Raw genomic sequence first — 23,526 nt, 5'->3', positions numbered from 1 at the left:
TATCTAGTATATGATTCATGCTCGACCTTTCGGTCTCTTGTGTTCCGAGGCCATGTGTGTACATGCTAGGCTCGTCAAGTTTAACTCGAGTGTTCCGCGTGTGCAACTGTTTTGCACCCGATGTATGTGAATGTAGAGTCTATCACACCCCGATCATCACGTGGTGTCTCGAAACGATGAACTGTCGCAACCGTGCATAGTCGGGGAGAACACAATTTTATCTTGAAATTTTAGTAAGGGATCTCCTTATAATCCTACCGTCGTCCTAAGCAAAATAAGGTGCATAAAAGGATTAACATAACATGCAAATCATAAGTGACATGATATGTCCATGAACTTGTTCTTCTTGATCTCCATCATCAAAGCACCAACATAATCTCCATCATCCCCGGCGCCACACCATGATCTCCATCATCATGATCTCCATCATTGTGCTGCCATCGAGATTCTCGCGCTAACTATGTTGTTACAACTAAAGCTACTATTAGCGATAAAGCAAAGCATCACCAAGCGCAAAAAATTTAAAGACAACCCTATGGCTCCTGCCGGTTGCCGTAACATCGATGTGCAAGTCAATATTTAACTATTACAACATGATCATCTCATACATCCAATATATCATGTCATGCCTTTGCCATATCGCATCATAATATACCCTGCAAAAACAAGTTAGACGTCCTCTAATTTGTTGTTGCAAATTTTACGTGGCTGCTACGGGTATCTAGTATGATCGCATCTTACTTACGCAAAGCCACAACGGTGATATGCAAATTGCTATTTAACCTTGTCCAAGGACTACCTCAGTCAAATCCGATTCAACTAAAGTTAAAGAAATAGACATCCGCCAGTCATCTTTATGCAACAAGTTGCATCTTAGTCGATGAAACCGGTCTCTCATAAGCGTACGAGTAATGTTGGTCCGGGCCGCTTCAATCCAACAATACCACCGAATCAAGAAAATGCTAAGGAGGGAGGAATATTGAACATCAGCGCCCACATACTCTTTTGTGTTCTACTCGAGATGTCATCTACAAATAGACCTAGCTCATGATGCCACTGTTGGGGAACGTTGCATGGGAAACAAAAAATTTCCTACGCACATGCAATACCAATTCATGGTGATGATCATCTACAAGAGGGGAGAGTGTATCTACATACCCTTGTAGATCGCTAAGTGGACACGTATATAACACGGTTAATGTAGTCAAACATTTTCGCCGTCCAAATCACAGTCCGTCCCGCGATCCCATCACGGTCCATCCCGATCTAGTGCCGAACGGACGGCACCTCCGCGTTCAGCACACGTACAGTTCGATGACGATCACCGCCTTCTTGATCCAGAAAGAGGGGAAGAGAGGTAGATGAGTTCTCCAGCACAGCGGCATGGTGGTGGTGGTGGTGGTTGTAGCGACCCGACTCAAAACGAGTCAAGCCTATGTGTATCTGTGCCATCCCTGGATCAGTATGCTGGCACACACAGTACATCAATGCATATATCAAAGTGCAATCACATGGAAATAGCGTAAAACTGATATATACCTTAAATATCTCAGCGGAAGCAGTCAAGGGAGTGGAGTCCCAATAAACACCAACGGCAAGTTGAGTGTAGACCGTAACCCTGAATCGTACTCTTACTCGTCGAAGAAAAATATCTGCAACATAAGACGTTGCAGCCGTGTAGGTCAGCATATTGAGTATGCCGGCAAGTCACATATGAGAGGGGGTAAAATATCATCTATATTATATGCATATATGGTAGGTGGTGTTGTAAGTTTTAGCGTAAAGAAAATTTTCTCCTACAACAAGAGGGGATAAAAGCAAAATATTACTACGCTGTTGGTTGTTAATGAGATGGTTCCGCCAACCAGTTCTCATACCCAAGTTATCAATATTACCCTCATCAAATATATATAATGGTGTTGAGAATTCCAGATAACTTCAGTTCCTTTGGCTCAAGTTGTCCATGACCGTGGACACGGCTAATCGATTAGGTTTGAGTACTCTGCAGAGTTTTGCACACGTTCCCCACAAGATTTGATCGCCTCCGTGTATGTCCTCGCACTTCAGGGTGTTTGAAGACCGGATGATCAAAACATGGTCTTTCAACGGGTCCCTCTGAATCCCTGTTGGTGCCCATCCAATCCTACCGTTCTTCTACATCTGCTAGCACCGCCTGTCCAGAGTCACCGTGTTGTCCAACCAAGCCAGAGCCCATAATGACTTGTGGCTGTGCAGGTAAGCCTTGGGTCTTGAAAATATCCGTCCGTCTCTTTGAGCCTGGGTGAAGCTTTCCGCAAGATGTCATGACACGTCTCCAGCATCCCAGGTCATCCACTGGTTTCTCCAGGGAGCCGATCAACCATCCTTCACCCAGAGTTGCATTGCATCACGAGGTCTTGAAAAGTCTTGACTTAACCGGTCTTGGTTATTAAATTATTCTCGCATCTCTCGTGATAAACTCTCAACCAGAATCCCGTCTACTCAAGCATAGCAATATGAAATTTGTCATCCCGGGCCAAGTAACGGGGTTGTTGGGTGCCTACCAGATAATACTACAATATGTAACCATAATTTCCAAGTACCTACTCAGCATGCAATTGGGCATAGGATGGTAGAACTACGATGCATAAAACATAGGTGATACATGATCAAATGACTTGCCTGGTGATGTTGACGAAGAAGAATTTTCGTTCTCGGGAAATACGTGATAGAACTATTCGTCACTCTCCGATGAAATCTATATAATCAAATATAATATTCACATAAGCACTCACACTAGCAATCATTCTAGCAATCAATTAACAAACAGCAATTAAAGTTGATGCAATCAAAAATCAATAAGAGAGAGCGGATAAAAATCCAAAGGAAACTTCAAAGAAGCTAGGAAGCCTTCTACTACATCAAACACTATATGGTTTTTGTTCTAACTGAAAATAAAACACTAAAATAATAAAATAACAGAGAATAAAATATAAATTTAACTAAGATAAAATCAAGTATTTTTCATAAAACTATTTGAAAGTATTTTCAAATGGGAGTTAATCTAGTAGGGAAATCAATTGCAAGTTATTAGAGAACTAGAATTGATTTCATGATAACAAATAAAAATAAAAATAAAAATTTGTTGAAAACCTACTGTTAACTAACAGAAACAAAATATAAACTTTCTAAAATATAAAAGAAAATACTTTAAAAACAATTATAGAAAAAGAAATAGCCATAATCCTAAAAGAACTAAAACAGAATCTGTTTTGGTAAAAAACCCAAGTAAAAATATTTAACAAAAATTGAAACTTAAACTACTGAAAGATATGATCAATAGGAAACAGTAGCAAAAAGAATTAATTTAAAAGCTATTTTTAAACTCCCGGTATAAGCAAAACAAGATTTAAACCAAATCTGATGTAATTCAAATTTTATAATCACAAACATAGACAAATTATATATTTTCGGAAACTACAAGATATTTGTGATCTAACGCAAAAAGAATCACCTAATTTGGAGTTTCACACTAATAGATATGAATTTTATAAATTTGCTCTTTTTCTGGAAAAAAAACTGTGACGGGATTTCTATGAAGCTCACCGTGGATGGACATGCTTGGAGGTGCTCCGGCGAGGTGGGGCTGCTCCGGCGAGGGAAATTGGTGGGGAAGGGGGGGAACCGGTGGAGGAGCCTCGGCGGGATCAATTTCTTTCCACGGGGGGCGTCGGGGTTCCTGGCGCTGCTCCTACTGGTCGGTCCCTCGCAGGGAGCCGATTGGGCCTGGTGGCGAGGGGGTGAGGGGGCCGGTGGAGGGGGAGGTGCGGTAGGGGGTGCAACGGGGTAGGGGGAGGGCTGCAGGGGTCCAGGTGGCGGTGAGGAGGGCGACGGTGCTCGTGGAGCGAGCTCCTATGGAGTTCTTGACAGGAAAACGGGAGGAGGCTATGGGCAGGGAAACGGGGCGTTCTCGAGGGGAATGGAACGAGAAGGACGAGGGGATCCTTTATAGGTGGCGAGGAGGTGCTGGGAGGGAAGGAGATTCGCGAATTCCGGAAGGGGAGGATCTCTTGGTTCCTACCATGGAAGTTCCTAGTAACGTGAATGACCACACGAAGGAGAAGATACTAAACGGGCCAGATTTGGAAACTCCTTAATGGGCCAGCTCTTTATTTTCTATTAAACGCGATTTATTTCCTTTTTCAAAACTAGGAAACTAAAACGATAAAAGGGAAATCAAATCAATTCGGAATATAGAGTTTCTATACACTAAAATTATCAAAAAAATAAAATCTAAATGATAGGCATTTTTCCACGGCAAAAATAAAAACTTAAAAAAAATGTTTTTCCAGAAAATCCCTAAAAGCATTATTTCTTTTTGCAATTATTTTCTCAAATTAAATTTTGGTTTTTTCTTGGCTCAAAATATTTCAATGAATGTCCCTAGTTTTTGGAGGGTCATGTTCCTCCTCTCTTTCTTGCTTGGCAAGAATTTATTCCTGGCATTTCTTGAGTGGAGAAAAAATAGAATTGCAAAACAAAAATCGAAAGAAATTCAAATGCCACCTTCATTCAAATTCTTTATAGTTGAAGAAGTCATGCTATCTCCTCTCATTGATTTTAAATGGGTGAATTTGAATTCACCGAAAAAGGGGAAAGTCATTTTATTTCCTCTCATTCAAAAGTTTTTTTTTGAAAAGTTTCAAATTTCACTCAAGTTTCAATCACTCAAAAATACAAACAATCATTCTAATAATTATATTAACATTCCAAAATTTGGGATAATACAGTGGTGAACTAATCCAGCAGTGCTTCGCCAAGCTGTGTGGAACTAATCTAGTGGAGAAAACTATCTAGAGAGAGAGGATAACACATGGCTAATTAGGGTTGGGGCTGCCCTCAGATCCTCTAGTATATATAGGAGGGAGGGAGGGGAGGAGGCAGCCACAAAAACACCTAAGGGTTCGGCCTAAGTGGAGGAGGTGGAAGAGTCCACCTCCAATCCTATTCCTAGTAGGATTCCTCCCTTCCCCACTTGGGTTTCTTCCCTTCCCACCTCCCAACCGCATTGGGATTTAGTGGGGGCTTCGGCCAACCCACTAGGGGATGGTCCCCGTCCTCCCAAAGCCCATGATACCCTTTGGGGTGGGTGGGCCCACCTGGTGGACCCCTGAAACCCATTCGTCACTCCCGGTACACTACCGGAAATGCCCGAAAATTTTCTGGAGTTCAAAACCCACTTTTCTATATATCAATATTTACCTCCAGAACATTGTGGAGCTCCTCGTTGCATCCGGGATCTCAGCCAGGACTCCGAACAACTTTCGGTTACCAAACACACATAACTCAACAATACCAAAACGTCACTGAACCATAAGCATGCAGACCGTGCGGGTTCGAGAACTATGCAGACATGACCAGAGACACTCTCCGGTCAATAACCAATAGCGGGACCTGGTTGCCCATGATGGCTCCCACATATTCTAGGAAGATTTTTATCGGTTGAACCTCTATGTGAAGGATAGAGTTAATCATGTATGTTGTTCCCTTTGTCCTTCGTTATGTTACTTGCCCGAGATTCAATCGTCGGTATATCTATACCTAGTTCAATATCGTTACCGACAAGTCTCTTTACTCGTTCTGTAATACAAGATCCTGTGACTAACAACTTAGTCACATTGCTTGCAAGGCTTATTGTGATGTTGTATTACCGAGTGGGCCCCGAGATACCTCTCCATCATACGGAGTGACAAATCCGAGTGTTGATCCATGCCAACCCAACAGACACCTTTGGATATACCTGTATAGCACCTTTATAGTCACCCAGTTACGTTGAGACATTTGATACACACAAGGTATTCCTCCGGTGTCCGGGAGTTGCATGATCTCATTGTCATAGGAACAGATACATTGACATGCAGAAAACAGTAGCAATAAACTGACACGGTCATATGCTACGTTTATAGTTTGGGTCTTGTCCATCACATCATTCTCCTAATGATGTGATCCTGTGATCAAGTGACAACACTTGTCTATGGCCAGGAAACCTTCACCATCTTTGATCAATGAACTAGTCAACTAGAGTCTCACTAGGGACAGTGTGTTGTCTATGTGTCCACACATGTATTTGAGTTTCCAATCAATACAATTCTAGCATGGATAATAAACGATTATCATGAACAAGGAAATATAATAATAAAAAAATTATTATTGCCTCTAGGTCATATTTCCAACACTTGTCACATGGTGGCCACTTCCATCAATGAAGAAAAATGGAAGCCCGAGCAAGTCGAACAAGCAAAAAATGCAAAGGCTCAAAAGGAGAAGTATTTGCAACAAAATCTTCTGACCATGACGCGAAAGCAACTTGTCTCCACTCAAGCTAAGATCCAAATCCCGAGTGAGAAATTCAAAAGATTTAAATGCTGCCACGAAAGGAGCCAAAGTGTGATTCGTCACGAAAGCTCCTGAAGTCGTAGAACATTACAATAAAAGGGTTGTAGCCCAGCGCAACCATCACTTCCTCACACGAGTTGCACTACTGAACTGCCTAAAGACTCTAATGGTGAGCCTGCTACTGATGAACCTGCCACGCGAGCTAATGAATATGCTATGCATGAGGAAAATGCTCCTTCACCAAAATCTTCAACTGTAAAGAAAATCAATCTTCCTTCTGCTTGAGATGTGAAGAAAACCAAAGCTCCTGAAAAGGAAGCTAAGAAGAGAAAGGCATCAACAACTTCAGAGTCCTTAGAAGAAAAATGCGTGAGGAGGTTGGAAGGTTCCTAAAAAGCTCCAATTGATGGCACACCAATTAGCATTGCACCATCTTACGTGATTGTGCCCTATGGTGGGGAATATATCATCCCAGAAGGGGATGAAGAAATGGAAGAAAATCGCTCTGCTGCTTCCACACCCATGGATGAGGAAATTCAAGCTGATCAAATTCCTCAAGCCTCAACTCCTCCTCCTCAGAACACAAAGGTGACTGCTGAAGAAAAGGATGAAGATGTGGACATTGGCTTCACCACACCAGTAATGCATGATGAATTTTGGGAAAAAGCTCATCCTAATTCGCCACTGGCCACTCCAATTCCTCAAATACATGAGTCCCCAGCAGCCACTAAAGTTCTGACTGGATCTAAAGCAAAGAGCACTTCGGCAAAGTTTGTCTCGGAACAAGCATCACCTGCATCAGCTGATGAAACTGAAAAGGTTGAAGAAACTGATGTGGTGGCTAAAATTCCTGAAGTTGATGAAAATCCTCAGCTAAATCTTCAACCAAAGCCTCGTCAGCCTTACTCAAAGAGGCCAAAGTGTCAAAAAGAAGATTTCTATGATGAACATCACTTCTTCACTCGTGCAAATCCATACGACAAGCTTCGTATCAGACACCGGAAGTTCTGGACCAGAACACAACTCAACTACTATGCTGCTATGCTCATAGACAAGAAGAAGATCTTCCACAAACACATATTCCTCATGGAGATATGGAAGAAATTCCTTGCTTTACCCCAGTTCTGAGTGTTCTTCAAGATGCAGGGCTACTACAATTCTGCACTGATATCTGTGACTAGAATACAAAGATTGTCCTTCAGTTCTATGTCACTCTGCATATCTCTGGTGACCCCAAAAACATTATCTCTTGGGTCTTGGACTAGATGACCGATAATACTCACTATACTGCTCCACCCACTAAATTGCTTCGAGCTCTTCCAGTTCCAATTCCTTCGGATGAAGCATTATGTTTATATGATGAAAAATAGCTGCCAAATCATCTGATGGAAGTACTCATGAAGCCTTTAGCTACGGGAAAGCCTCCAAGGACTCAATTCCTAGTTAAGGAATTGAAATATGTGCCCTGAACAGTCTACAAGATCTTGGCTTACTCCTTCGATCCTATCAAAGGCCATGACTCTAAAGAAGATGTTGTGGGGATCATGAAGAACATGTTGTTTAACAACATTCATGGAATCCAAATAAATCTTCACGACTTCTTCTTGAGGACTTTGGCCAACATTGCCTAGTCACCATTTCAGCTGAAGATATATGCGCCTTGGATTATGAGATTCATTAGAACCAGATCCTCAATCCACTATCAGGCTGATTTTCAGAATCACCTCACTTACCTGCCTCCTCTTCAAGTCATCAAGAAATCTTTTGAACCGATTGAGGGCAGAGGCAGGTTTGTGATTGATGAAGGAACTTGGCCTCTGAATGGTCAATTTCACAAGGCTGCATGATATTCTAACTATGATGACACTGCCTCGCAAGAGTCTGATGGCAGAGCAAAACCTCCAAGTCCAACTATCCCACGGGTGATGACTAACCGAGAGCTTCTCCTCAGTCTTCATCGCGAAGTTGATCGAAACCATAAGTGGGTTAAGCGCCAGTTTGGTTCCATTGTGAAAATCGTCAATGAAACTCAGAATGTTGTGAAGAAAAACCACTACTATCTTCACAAAGTATTTGATTGCACTTGGGCCATACTGTCACACCTCAATACTCGTAAGGAACTGAAGGAAATGGAGTTCACTCAAGAGTTCGACTGCTCATGGCCACCAAAGAAGAAATTCAAGAAGATCCCAGTTCCTGACTTGGTGGACAGCTCATTTTCCTCATTCTGCTCTGCTGATGAAGATGAAGATATTGTTGACACTGCTGCAGGCCCAACATCGACGAATGACCCAAAGAATGCTGATGCTCCTCCTCCAACAAAGAAGTGATATTCTTCAAGGACGTTAGTCCTCAGTTTCGTCCCTTTTCATCAATTGATGACAAAGGGGGGATGTGAGCTAGTCTTCAAGCGGGTCTACTTCATGGGCTTATAAACTTTATTAAGTTACAAACTCTCGTTCTTCCGAAGTTTTTGCTGTAATGAGTTGTAACTTAAGCCCGGTGATGTTCTGACACTTTTGAACGTTGTTTTCCTTGAATACTTATTCCTCAAGTTGATTAAATGCATACATGCTGAAATTCGCCAGACACCATTTTTCATCATGCATTTCAAATTCCTCATACTATATGATAAATGCATGCATGAAGTACAAGATATAGGGGGAGATCTCCACGGTATAAATCCTCAGTGTGCCTTTGCAGTCCAAAGCAAATTCCTCAAGTATGCACATCTTCAGGGGGTTTCTCTATATCTTGTTTTCAAATTCCTCAAACTGTGTACTTACACTTCATATTTTTATCCTCATTGGAAACTTAACCTATTTGTCATCAACCACAAAAAAGGGGGAGATTGTAAGTGCATCTAGTGCCCCTTAGTGATTTCGGTGGATTGAAGACTTATAGGTTAAGAGAATAATATGTTTGTGAGTGTACACATGCCCTATAAGTCACTGAGGAGTTTGAGTTATTCGAAGAATATCGACCCCTAAAAATGTATGTCTTTAGGTGAAGACTTTAGTCATTCCTTGAAGACTTGAATATCGACCCCTAAATATATATGTCTTCGGGTGAAGAATTTGGTCATTCCTTGAAGACTTTGATAGCGAAGAAATTGTTATTCCTCATGGAGACTTTGAATACGAGGAATTCGGTGTGTCCCGAAGAAAATACTCTAAAGACTTTGAAGCTCGAAGATTTACTATTTCTGTTTCATTTTCTTGTTTCTTGAGTCAGAGGAACACCGTACTGTTAAAGGGGGTCAAGGTAATACTCAGAGTGAAGCCTTTGAAAATCTCTCACTGATTAGTCAAAGTCTTCACTCACAGAGATGAAGTTCTTCTAGTCGCTGAAGAAATTGCACTAACTCAGGAGTTAGGATTTTGCAAGTGCAAACTACCTATAAGTGAGGAACATGAGAGACATCAGGACTTTCACAGTTGAAAGATCCAATCATTGCCGCGCTGCATGCCACCTGTCCCCAATCTTATCCACACAATGGTCATATCATTGGGGGCATATTAATGTCAAATCATGCCTCGATGCCCGCCGGCTATAAATGGCCACCCCCTACAACCACTAGTTGGTTGGCTTCTTCGAGAGAAACTGACACTTGTCATTTAGAGCAACCCAATCCTCGAGGACTTTGAGCGAAAATCATCAAATCAGGAAAAAACCCAAACACCCAAACCAAAACTAAAACCCAAGATATTGAGTATCACTGAAGAGATTGCTCGTGTGTGGAGCCGATGCTTGTTCCCCTTGAGGACTGTGCATCGTCCAGACGGCTAGGCTTCAATGGTCTAGAGCATCCAACAGTCAATTGTGGATCACCGGGTGATCGAGTTTGTGAGGGTTTGGAAGTTTGCCTGAAGACTTACCACGAGTGTTGGGCGAGGACTGTGTGTCCTTAGCTCAAGGAGAATACAGTAGGGACTATGTGTCCCGGGGCTGTGGGTCCTTTGGTTTGAATACCAAGCCGCTCGAAACGAGATGTACGACTTTCACAATAATTGGAACTGGGTCATCAAACCACTGTCTTCATCGAGCTACGGGTTTTATTTCTTCAACTCTTTCATTTCCTCAATTGCATGTTGATGACTTTGATTTGTACTGTTTGAAGAATTTGACTGAAGGCTTTCTGTGAAATCCTCACCTAAAATTCTTCACTTAAGTTATTCATCACCTGCTTATCCTGATCACGCAATATGTGCAACCTGAATGTCTCGCCTCATTTTGAGAACTAAGCTATAGCCGCATTTGTACATCTATTTGAGTACTTATTCAGCTGCACTCGGTTCATGATTGAGGACTTTCCTCGCTAGGAATCTCCTCGGTGATGAATTTGGAAAAATCTCCTACACCCCCTCTAGTCAATATAACACACTTTCAATTCTCAAATGTTTGTTTGAGTTTTGTTAGGGTCTGTGTCCTACTCAGGAAGACGAGATGACGACGGGCTCCCTAAGGATGGAATAAAGTTCTCCCCGCCTAGCCCCCATCCCGATGGTGTTCCTAGCATCACCGGTCGGCATGTGGAGATGCGTATCTAGTGGATCTATCCTTGGTGGATTTTCTCGGATCTGGTCGTAGTTCGTCTACGTTCGTGTGTCTCCAGGTTGAATCCTTTTGATCTACGCTACTCTTCATCGATGGCGGTTGTTGTTTTACTGCGTTGGTCTATGGGACCTTAGCACGACGACTTTCGGACTGTCTACTAAAACAAGTTCTCCCCAACTCCGCCGAGCGAGGGGCGATGACGACGATGCGTCTTCGGCTCGCTTCAGTGTTTGTAGTCATCACTAGGTGGTCTACGGATCTAGATGTAATTTTTATAATTTCCATTGCTCATTGTACTGCCATGATTGAAGATGAATAGATCAAAAGTTTAATCACACCAAAAATACATCTTTCTTTACCTTTGTTTCTTTTTCAACTTACCTAGGCTTCCTTCACTTTTGTCGTGTGTGCTTTCATGGCCCCCAAACAGTACACATAACATCTACTCCAACTTCAGGACGCGCTGGCAAGATTTTTTATATCATTTTACAACTGTCGGTAGTGCATTCATGATCATCTTCCTCTGGCTTCCTCTATGGCAAACACCATGCCCTCTCTCGGTTTTGCTTCATAAGACAATACATTTGTTTGACTTGCAACATGGAGCCTCTTTCTCCACTCAAGTGGCTTTCTATCTGAAAGGACATATATGACCCCTTGAGAGTTTTGGTGTTACTCATAAGATGGCTAGTGGTCTAAGCATGTGCTTGGGTGGATACACAACGTCTTAGTGAAATGCAAGGAAAACATACAAGTTTAGAGCACCCCCAAACTAATTGCAAAAGGTGAAAAGAAGGAGCCTGAGTCATTTTACCCCATGCTATGTTTTTTGAACTACTCGGGAAAACTGTACCATAAATAGGGGTATGCTTCCGAAGATTTGTGGGTATCAACAATAGCTACGCAAAATATATCACACACAACCCCTGCACAAAGGCATGTGAAAGCCCCTCTAAAACTCTATTTGTGTTGCCTCTGGTTGCCCCTCGTCCGGAGCCACCGGCCGAGGGTCAATACGCTTTTGATGTCGCCTAGAATTTGGCTCTAATATGGACCGATGCCTCCAGATAGACTGCCAGATAGGCCCCTAGACCTATCAATAATTGCTTTAGACTTGTCCTTAACCTCATCCGGAGGTTGATCCCGAACCTCTAGGTCAGCCCAGACCCTCCGGGTTGTACATTCTCTGACATAATGGTCATATTTTGGAGGTACCCTATAAAGGACCCTTCTTCCTCACTAAGATTTAGATGATTTCACTCTCCCACCTCCATTGTTTCGACCTTCTAAAATCTTGACATCTCCTTCCCTAGTGCTCCACTCTTGCCCAAACTTTAAGGAAAGATGGAGGATATCTAGATAAACTTACAACAAATCAAAAGTTGATTACCGTTTGAATTTGTTATCATTTTTTGGGGGTTCGGGACTCCTAGACGACTGAAGTCCCTCCGGAAGCATCCAAGTTGTGGAATGGTCTCCAGAGAAGTTTAGGAAGGTTTGGTGGTCACCTCAAGGACAACCACTAGTGATTTGAGCTCCTACTTTGTGTGGGTGGGCTCATAGGAGAAGAAAATGAGACTTTATGTCATTTAGGGTATTAGATGTTCCTTAAGCCTCTCCAACAAAGGTTAGCACTCCCCCAAGAGTGTGAACTTTAAGATAACTTCTTCATCTCTAACTTATGATTATTTCATTACCATCATTTACATTATGCAATTTATCGCTAGCTTTGTTTACTTGTGTGTCTTGTGCAGCTACCTTACCATGTTATGTAGGTTGTATCACGTTGTTCCATATTTATAGAATTACACTTATCCGCATTCCCTAAATTTACTAAAGAAATATTAATATAGTACACAACTACATAACCGCGAATAGAATCGAATGGTCAAATACTATTCTCACTTACACGTGAGCAGCCCGTAAGTGCCTCCAGGTTAATGATGACTTCGTCAACACAGGTGGGTCATGTCATAATGAAATTTGGTTTAAGCAAATTGAAGGTCCAAAACACCAAGATGTACTAAGGCAGAGAGTTATACACATACACAATACATCGAGACATACAACAAATTTGCATTACATTTCATACGCACATGTCTTTAGGGCTATATTCAACCAAGTACTAATGTATTGATCTACAAGTAGATGAATCTTATCGTCAAAGAATCAACAATGCCGCCCATGCTAATTTGACACTTGAATGAGTCCTCCAACACAATGAAAATCCTTCTCAACTTCTCAAACTAGGGTCGGGATTACATATAAAACTGCCTTCTTTTTGTATAGTGCACCTTAAATAGTGCAATGTCACCAATGTGTCATTTGAGGTGCACTACACAAAACACTCTTACAGAAAAAGTCTTTTATGCAGTACACTTAAAGGTCACAACTACAATGATGTGTGTCTGTCCCCTGTTCATATAAAATAAACAACATATTAATTTTCTATACTTAATATCACACATATATGTATGATATACTAAGTTATTAGCAAATGGGAAAGAACATGCATACACATCAAATGTAGGAAAGAAACATAACCCTTGCATTACTATTACTTTGCACACTAGTGTTGTCTTACTTTCTAATCACAATATATCACAACTTTCTGTAGATTTATAAATGTGACTACAACATGGATCTTAACATACTACTTATAAAATTCCCCTGACATACAACTTATGCTACTCTCATACCATACTACTAAAGAAAACTGCTAACACATATGACATAATTATATTATGTTTAAAACATGACTGTAATATATTTCTCATCGATAAAAGGGAAAAGAGCTTACCATTGTGGCCACTGCTGCGGCCAAAGATGTGGGTGGCAATGCCGAAAACTACGACCATGCACACTGGTGACGATGACCCAACCGTACAAGACCTCCACCACCATCACGACCACCATGGGTAGGTGGGGTGGCGAGGGGTGGCCGGACATGCCGTCGCCGACAATGCCACACACGATGGGACAATGTCATCGAGTCGGGAATGCAATGGAGGCATGCAAAAAATTCGGCGCCGACCCATCGGAATGGAGATGAGGGAGTAGATGCAGCGGTAGGAGAGTATGGTGTGAGATAGAGGAGCGACAGGAGGCAACATGGGACGATTGACACTAATCATGAGGCTCGACGACGACATCCATAGGGTTTGGAGTGGAGAATGGAGGGGACGGTTGGGAAAATGATTGCATATGAAGGGCCACGTCAAGATTATCACCGATTAGCCATTAAGTATAGTATTTCAGTGTTTAATTTGTATTACAAAGGGTGTACTTATGACAACCGATCAGTATTGTGAATTGATCGGTTTTAGATTCTAGAGCCGGCGTGAATCAATTATCATAGACTGACCAAGAAATGGCCCTTCGGTGATATCTACCTAGCCGGGCCTCGAAACAATAATCACTAACACCTAGTTGTTGGCTGGTTAGTGTTAATACACATCACTCTTGTGTCGCGGCAAATTTCACTATTTTGACCTTTTTGCGTAAGTTTAACTCCATTGATCCTGGTTGAAAATTTTTTCTCGGATCTGACCCTTTTTCTACTGCCGTAGACCTTGGCGGTAGGGTATTACAACCTACCGCCAAGGCCCCTGGCGGAGAGGCCGGCGGTAGCGCATGTAACCCTACCGCCAAGGGGTCCGGCGGTAGGCACTTTCACATACTCGATCTGCAACTTAGAAATCTTTTTACGGTAGGCGTGCAACCCTACCGTCAGGGGCTTGGCGATAGGTTGTTGTATCCTACCGCCAAGGGCTCCGGCAATAGCAAAAGGGTTAGATCCGAAATTTGTTCCAAGGTGGGGTCAGATCCGGCTGAACTTGCGTAAATAGGTCAAAACACGAAATTTTGCCTCGCGCCGCTAGTGGCCTGTCAGTGATGAAATGGCGTTACCACCACAAGATCCAGTGAAGGTGTCAACAACAAAGTTGTGGTGCTGGTTTTGATGACAACGGTGAAATGTGTCTATTTGTTGTGGTGGAGCACATAGTTTCCACTATGGAGTGAATCTTATCGAATATAGAACTTTGTTCTTGCTCCTTGTTTCATGAGTGAATAATTTCAAAGCAAATATTATTAATTGTATGAGAGAAACCAACATAGTTGCACATGAGCTCACTACTAATAACACAATATCCGCCTCATGCATTTGGGTGGACATTCCTCCCAACTTTTTGTACCTCTTTTGGGGAGAATACAACGGTTATGGATAGGTACACAACACTAAATTTTTGTCCAATATTGCTAGAAAGATATTTGGGCTGAAGATGTTTGATTTTATCTTTTGATGAACATAAAGGATTTAGCTTCCCGCGATTGGTGATAGGCCTTCCACCAATATAACTAATAATCTTAATTAAATGTCCAAAATGAATAAGTAGTAAACAATTGTCAATCGATGCAGACAAGTCTCAAGCATGGTACGAGGTTCGTATCGCCCTTTGAGCACGTGTGTGGGTCCACTTACAATTTTCTCTCTTTCTCGATTATTATATATCACATTTCTATTGTTCTCCCTTTTGCCTCTAGCCCATAAAAAAAACTCAGAAATGTGACACCTATGGGTATAACTTGCTAAAAAACCTACAGACAAATCCACTTCCTTAATTTTCTCCTCGCATTGTAACCTTTTCTGAAAATTCCTCACATTGTAACCTAATCCCCCAGTGATCACAACGAACCCACCTCTGCTTTCCACGATCAGCCCCGTAGGCTTTTTCTATATATACTCCCTCCGTCTCTGTTTACGGGGCATGCATGTAGTTTAGGTTAACAATTTAACTAACTAAATATGTATCATATGTGATAAAAAAATAGAAACTACATCCGCTTAAGAATCTAATGATATAATTTTTTGTGACATATAATGCATACTAGAAGGACTGGGTGCGTTTTGCTGCGCCGCTAGATTAAAAAAACCTAATCACTCTGTTTTAAAATACAACGTGTATTACTTTTCTAAATGTCAAACCTTTTAAATTTTAATAAATTTGTAGATAAATATATCAAATTATTTTGATAAGACTCATTGTTAAATGAATTATCATATTTTTTATTTAATATTATGGATGTCGATATTTTTCCTCTCAACTTGGTCAAAGTTGACTAATTTGACTTTCCAAAATACCCCTTATATTTTGAAACTACTCATTTGATGTGTGGAGGGAGATGACATACTGTGTTTTATTTTTATTTTTAATTTTGCAGTTTGATTGGCATTTCGTAATGTGATTCTATATTATATGCTAACCAACGTTATAAATGTGGAAACATTTCTACGTCAACGGATGCATGGGCGTGATTGTTATGTTTTAATAGGCCAGTTGCTATTGATTGATTTGAAAAACTGCCAGTTCGGTCAAAATCTTAAACCAAACCCATTAGGAAGCATAATGTATTTGTCTAAAAAATTGAACGAGGGAGTTGTGAGAAATTGTTGAACTGGTCAAAATCGGATGACCTAATTTTAATTGGAGTCCTGGAGACCTCAATTGAATGTGACTCTTTAAAACTAAGGAGTATAGTGTTTTAGAGATATAAATAAAATAATTAAATGAAAGAGCTTTGAGAAATTGTTGACCATGTCAAAATCAGGTGTCACAATGTCAATTGAAGACCTCAATTGAATGTGGGCTCTCCAATTCTTGAGAGATTACTGTTATAGCATATATAGTTAGTCAAATCAATGATCTAGAACTACACGCATGCCATGTAAAGTGAGATGGAGGGAGTAGTGATTTTTTTTAGTAAGGCTACATATAAAAGGAGAAAAAGGTAAAATCAGTCCTCAAAGTTGTGTGCACTTTTGAGAAGTGATTTTTTGTTGTTGAGAGCTCCTTCAATGTTATTTATCAACGAAATATTGCAAAAGCTTAAAACATTTTATCATGTTTCATGTCATAAGATTTCAGAATTTTTGATGTCGTTTTTCTTTCTTGATTTACCGTTTACCCGGGTGTAGTACACCCAGGAATAGCCACACCTTTGCTTGTGTATCCATACACCTCATTAATAGTAAATTCAAAAACAAATAAGAAACAAAATCCAAAAATTGTGAAATGGTGACACATCTCGTTGTGGGTTTGGAAAGGGATGTACGTGTCGGACGGGAACGGGACTAGCCAATGAAAGGAAATTAATTAAGGTGGTAAATTACCGACCATGGCATTACTATGACCGATTATCGTTTGAAGTGTAGGCATTGATCGCTTCAGATTTGGCCAATAAATAAAATACATTGCAATGGAATATTTGTTCCACTGATTCGATATTTGCTATGTATCGCCAATTATGTACATGCACTAATATGCAAGATATGTATAAACCAATCGATCCTGTTGAAAAACCCGTAGGCAATCAGAGCTGATCATACATTCATATATATCATACAATCGATCCATCCATCGTCACACCGGCCGCACTGCCAGAGCTCTGCGTCTTCTCACGACCAGAATCACTGCACTGCACGAACATGACGGCGCCGTTCTACTCCTGCCTCGTCGTCGCTGTGCTCCTGCTGCTCCGGTGGCCGGCGCCGAGCCTCGGTTCGGCGCGGGTTGCCCGGACCATCACCGTGGACCAGGGCGGAGGAGGCGACTACAGGACGGTGCAGTCGGCGGTGGACGCTGTGCCCGACGGCAACACCCATTGGGTCAAGATCCACGTCAAGCAAGGGAGCTACAGGTTCGTGCACGTACTAGTGCAGCACTGCTAATTCTAATATCGTTTATTGTGCGCATTTGCTAAATCACAGGCAACAGGAAATCATTTTTGGTCAGTCGATTCGCGCTGATGAGTAGCGCAGCCCCGTGTCCCAGACGGCGTCGCCGCGGCCGGCTTTCGGCGAGGGCATGCCAGAGAGATGATGAGCCACCCTGCCGCGAGTAGAGACGTTAGAAATTTACTAGGAAAAGGCCCGTGCGTTGCAACAGAAGAAAAGAATAATACACGTTCTTAATTTTTCAAAAGAAAAAGGTTTATAATCTGACTATTTGTAGCTACGTCTCCAACAAAGATCATCTTATACTATAAAAATGCAGTTCAAGATCCATGGATTTTTTAAACACGGCTTGCATGTTGATTTAATACGTACAAAGAAACGGGTAAGTGATCCTCAATTTTTATCTCCAATCCTAATTTTGCTGAGATGTTCATCCACAATCCGGATCAATACCGGTATGAAAGAAAGAGAGATAATGCATTATTGATTAGGATTGCATCCAAGATAGTACTTTTTTTAATGGTTAACGGGTAAAATAACATCATATTCATATTTTACATAGTTTTCTAATTAAATTTCATATATAAAATGTTAAATTTGAAGTTACAATTTAGAAGATATGAGTGTTTTTAAAAACATTTGATATGTATTGCGGGTTTAATGTCAACAACATGAGGGGGTTTTCTATGAGCCAGCCAGTGCACGCCACACTTGTTATTGTGTAATACAATGGGATTTTTAAAACTCTAACAACTAATCTCGTCGATCAAAAACTACTCCCAACCCCTAGGCATATAAACACTTCTCAAGAACTAAGTAAAACCTAAACCTAAAAGACTTAACCGCTCAAATTCTAAAGCTATTTAGATCAATCTTATGGAGAACTACTAAAATAGACCACATGACAGTATGAAAATAATAATCTATTAGCACAATTTCAAACAATATGAAAATCAATATTAAACCACTGGTGCATAAACCTCATACCAACAGTTTAGTGTCCATCGATTTCGCAAAATGAATCTCTTTTTGCCTGGTTTCTATTTTTTATTATCTTATGTTTTTATGTTTTCTTTTCAGTTTCACATTTTCTCTTAGTTTTTATTTTTACTTTTTTATTTATTTCTTTTTCATTTTCCTAAATTCTTCCAAATTTTTGAATAATGAAAATTTGTCTAATCCACAATTCATTTTTGAAATAACGAACATTATTAGAAATCGTAAACATTTTTTAAATTCATTTTTTTTTACAATGTCCGAAATTTCTGAATAACAAACATTGTATGATTTCATGAACAATTTTTTAGAACTCACAACTTTTAAAATTTGGATTTTTGAGAAATTACGAAATAATTTAAAGATAGGAAAAATAAAAAAAATTAATGACAAATAAAGACATAAAAATTAAGATAAAAACATGGACCGGCCATTAAACATACTGGAAAGGAGGATGTGCATTCTAGTTGTAATAAAAAGAAAAAGGAGAGACTGGAAAAAAGCCGCATGATCCAGGGATCGAACCTGGGTCTGCTCTCAAGCAGCATGCGGCTTCAGCCACTGCCCTACGCGTGCCTTTGTAACATTTTCTTGTCCAAAGTTATAAGAACGAAACCTCACGGCGATTTTGACAGGAGAGAAAATCTGAATCGTTTTCTTAACTTGTGGATGGCATGGTGGGTAATTTAGGGCAACTTTAGGGGTAAAAATTATGACGTACAGCAGAAGCAATATCTGCTTTATTATTAGGGAAAGATTAGAATGCTATTTTTTTTGAGCTTATGTTAGTTGTCGGTTGGAGGGCGGGTGGGGAGGGAGGACGGAAAAGAAATATTTGTGTGTGCTAGAGATAGAGAGATGAACAAGATAAGCAATGCATTATGCGCAAAAAAAAGAAACAAAGAAAAAAAGAAAAGAGAAGAACGTAAGCAATGCACGGCGAGTCGACTTAAAACCCATTTTATTTTCGGTTGCTTGATGATTAGGCAGTCTTATTTGTGCGACAGAGCGAGTTTGGAGGACAGACGATATTCATCGTACAATGTTTTTGGTTGGTTGTCAAATTTCTGGCAATGCAACATGCTCCATGATCACTCTGGTTTATTTTCCTTGTGAATATCTTGGCCAAGTCACTCGCAAAGTAAACTGATAACAAAATCTTCTCTCGCCAAATATTAGACAGGGGGTGTTTTGGTGAAAACCAAAGATATCCTAAGTTTTCTCAATCCTATGCCAAAGTTATAACCCAATTTGACATACCACATGATTTCCTATAAAATATGTATTAATCAACGTAGGTCATGTTTATCAGGTTTATAAATCTTCTCCTAATTAAATAACACTTGTTTACATTCATCAAGTTTATACAACAAAATATAACACTTACAGTATCAGCATATATATAATTATGAACATGTATTTACTGATATATCTTGTTGTATTGATTCTATATTATACTTATTGATATTTGTTTCTATAATTTTAGTTTAAAAAATTATGGGTTTTTGAATTTAGTTAATTAAATATATTTGGCTTAAGAGAAAATCAACAGTTCATATGAGTCCGAGCGGATATGAATTCAATAGAATATCTCTTCTTAAATAAATTCCTTCATCTAATTAATTACTCCCTCCGCATCTAAATTAATTACTGCATCATTAATACAACTTTTGTACTAAAGTTGTAGTAAAAATGTGACAATTAATATGGATCCGGTGGAGTAGCACCATATCAATTTCATGGCCTAATTAATTATTTCCTCTGTACAAATCTATTAGGCCCCTTTGTAATTAGTGTTAAAGTTTGACCATAATGTTAACTAATAAAATATAAAATAGTCGCTGTAAAAAATATATAATGGGAATTTTCTTTCAAATACAAATCTTTCGGTATACTTTTGTAGCAATTAAATTACATATTGTTAGTTATTAAGTTTGACTCAAAATATGAAGGTGACCAATAATCTGGACGGGGGAACCAGTATATCAATAGAGGCTTCAAAATATTTTACCCTTAGGGAGGCACTCCCAATGCATCACATCTTATGCTATATAGCCTATACTAGAAGGACTGGGCGCAATTTGCTGGCTATTAGATTAAAAAAAACCTAATCACTTTGTTTCAAAATACAATGCGTATTACTTTTTAAAAATATCAAATCTTTTAAATTTCATTAAATTTGTAGGTAAATATATGAAAATAAATAATATCAAATTGTTGTGATTAGATTCATTGTTAAAGATTTTGCTCTCAACTTGATCAAAGCTAAAGATTTTGACTTTCCACAAAACTAATACCCCGTATATTTTGAAACTAATGGAATATTTCATTTGATGTCTGGGGGATATGACATAGTGTGTTTTATTTTCATTTATAATTGGTAATTTGATGCACCTTTCATGGTGTGATTCTATATTATATGCCAACCAATCTTATATATTTGGGAAAATTTCTATGCCGATGGCTGCAAGAGTGTGATTGATATGTTTTTATAGGTAATGTTTCCTATAGCCGTCCAACAGTCGGTCGGTAAAGATAAGTCGGTCGGAAAAGGGCTTTCCCGTCTGGACTTTCCCCAACATACCGTGTTGGTCGACAATAGTTTTTCCCGACCGATTGTCTATTGGCGGAAGCTGTTTTCCCAACTGATCTGACTGTCGAGGAAGCAGTGTCGTGGTGTAGTGGTTGCCGTTGATTGATTTGAAAAACTGTTGGTTCGGCGGAAACCGTAAACCAAACCCATTAGAAAGCATAGTGTATTTGTCTAGAGAATTGAACGAGTGAGTTTTGAGAAATTGTTAACCCGATCAAAATCAGATGATCCATTTTTAATCGGAGTCTTAAAGATCTCAATTGAATGTGGATTCTTTATAACTAAGGAATATAGTGTTATAGAGGTATAAATAAAATAATTAAATAAGAGAGTTTTAAAAAATTGTTGATCGGGTCAAAATCGGGTGTCACAAGATCAATTGGAGACCTTAATTGAATGTGGGCTCTTCAATTTTAGGAAAACTAGTGTTTTAATATATTACATCAAATACGTGCTTATATATACCTTTCCCTATAGCTTGTACTCTCTGTTTTAATGTTTGTATCTGAAAATACTTTCATTTTAATGCGTTTAGTTGTTGTGAAACTCTCTTTCCTCGTTAGATAGGGCGTTACTTTAGATTTTTTATGCCTACTGACGTTTGTGCATGCATGCAGGGAGAAGGTGACAATCTCAAGCCAGAAAGGCTTCATCTTGCTCGAAGGTGACGGCTCCTCGTCAACGGACATCAACTTCGACTTGCACGCCGATGTCAGCGAGACGCCCGGCATCACCCCGATCACGGGCCACCAGCGCGCCAACCTCACTGACACCGAGATCTCGCCGACGTACAAAAGCGCCACATTCACAGTCCATTCCGACAACTTCGTCGCCCGCAACATTGCCTTCAAGGTATTTACTACGCGCAGTTCACTGAACACGGTGCTACTATCTCCGTCTCATAAAACGATGTTATATTATGTATGGGACGAAGGGACATTAGTAGGAGTATCAAAAACACTGAGAGAGTAATTTATTATGACACGAACACATGCAAGTAGACATGAATTTTCTTTCTTGACGATTCTCTAAGGCGCGGCATCGCGCACCATGCAACGCATGCAGAACACGTACAAGGGCGCCCTCCCGGCGATTGCGCTGCTCATCGACGGCGACAAGGGCGCGTTCTACGACTGCGCCTTCCACGGGTACCAGGACACACTCTCCGACCTCGCCGGCCGGCACTACTTCCGCCACTGCTTCGTTGTGGGCGCCGTGGACTTCATCTTCGGCTACGGCAAGTCGATCTACGAGGACTGCACCCTCATGTCCAACATGCCGGCGTCGTCCCAGCAGCCCGGGTGGGTGACCGCGCACGGCCGGGCCGCCGACAGGAGCGCCGCCTTCGTGTTCAAGGGCGGCGTGATCACGGGCTCCGGTAGGCAGTACCTCGGTCGCGCGTGGAACGATCAGGCCGCCGTCGTGTTCTACCGGGTGAAAATGGACGGCGTAATCGTCCCGCAGGGGTGGGACAAGTGGAACTCCACCCAAGATGTGTAAGCAACTACTCCTGGTTTCACGGTGCCATTTTCGGCTGACGTTTGTATGCTTACGCGCTGGGTTTTCTCCATGGCTGCAGGTCACATGTGTCGTTTACAGAGGTTGGATGCAGCGGCCAGGGTTCCCGCATCGCCGGGAGAGTGCCATGGGAGAGGCGCATGAACTATGCAGAGGTGCAGAGATTCGTGGACATCCGCTTCATCGACGATGGTTGGCTATCCAATCAGCCCTAGTTGTGGCAGAAATAAATCGAGATGTACATTCAAGGTTCATGATCTGATGTACTGGGGAAGAAAAGGGCTTAGGATTGACCAACAGGACAAATAAATTGAGAATTTCGTAGGAATTTTAGAGAATTTCAATCCTTATTAAGAAGTTTATGTATGGGCCTCTTTGGTTTACCAGAAGCATTTTGGAGAATTTTACTCGTAATGAATTGTTTCCCTATATATAGTGCTTGATTGATTCAGGGTATCAATAAGGGGAGTGATCTGCGCCGGCGCGCCGGCCCAAACTTTTGGCCCGCCGCGTGCGGGCCGCACGATCCACCAACCCCGCGCGTCTGCACCGTTGGATCCGCAAGCAACATTTTTCCCCCTATGCAGCAAAATTTCGATGCGATGCAGCAAATTTTTCAACGGTTGCAACAAAAAATAAAATTTGTAGCAAAAAAAATATATACGTGATCGTAGCAAAATAACGAAGCTGATGGTGCGTGGTAGCAAAAGTCAAACGTCGGTTGTAACAAATATTTATGTGACGTGTATGC

At 40.8% G+C, this 23,526-nt stretch overlaps 1 protein-coding gene across 1 annotated transcript; it reads left to right on the top strand.

Annotated features, from left to right (window-relative positions):
* Nucleotides 1-17,304: 17,304 nt before the first annotated feature.
* LOC123424969 (probable pectinesterase 66) lies at nucleotides 17,305-23,196 on the top strand. The gene is made up of 4 exons (XM_045108650.1): nucleotides 17,305-17,631; nucleotides 21,875-22,109; nucleotides 22,323-22,753; nucleotides 22,837-23,196. Exons 1-4 carry the CDS (start codon nucleotides 17,420-17,422, stop codon nucleotides 22,988-22,990), a joined length of 1,032 nt encoding a protein of 343 aa, XP_044964585.1. The 5' UTR covers nucleotides 17,305-17,419; the 3' UTR covers nucleotides 22,991-23,196.
* Nucleotides 23,197-23,526: the final 330 nt, after the last annotated feature.

The sequence above is a fragment of the Hordeum vulgare genome, chromosome 2H (genome assembly GCF_904849725.1).
Source record: "Hordeum vulgare subsp. vulgare chromosome 2H, MorexV3_pseudomolecules_assembly, whole genome shotgun sequence".
Taxonomy (NCBI): Eukaryota; Viridiplantae; Streptophyta; class Magnoliopsida; order Poales; family Poaceae; genus Hordeum; species Hordeum vulgare.
Note: the sequence above shows the minus strand (reverse complement) of the source record. Positions and strands in the feature narration are given on the sequence as shown.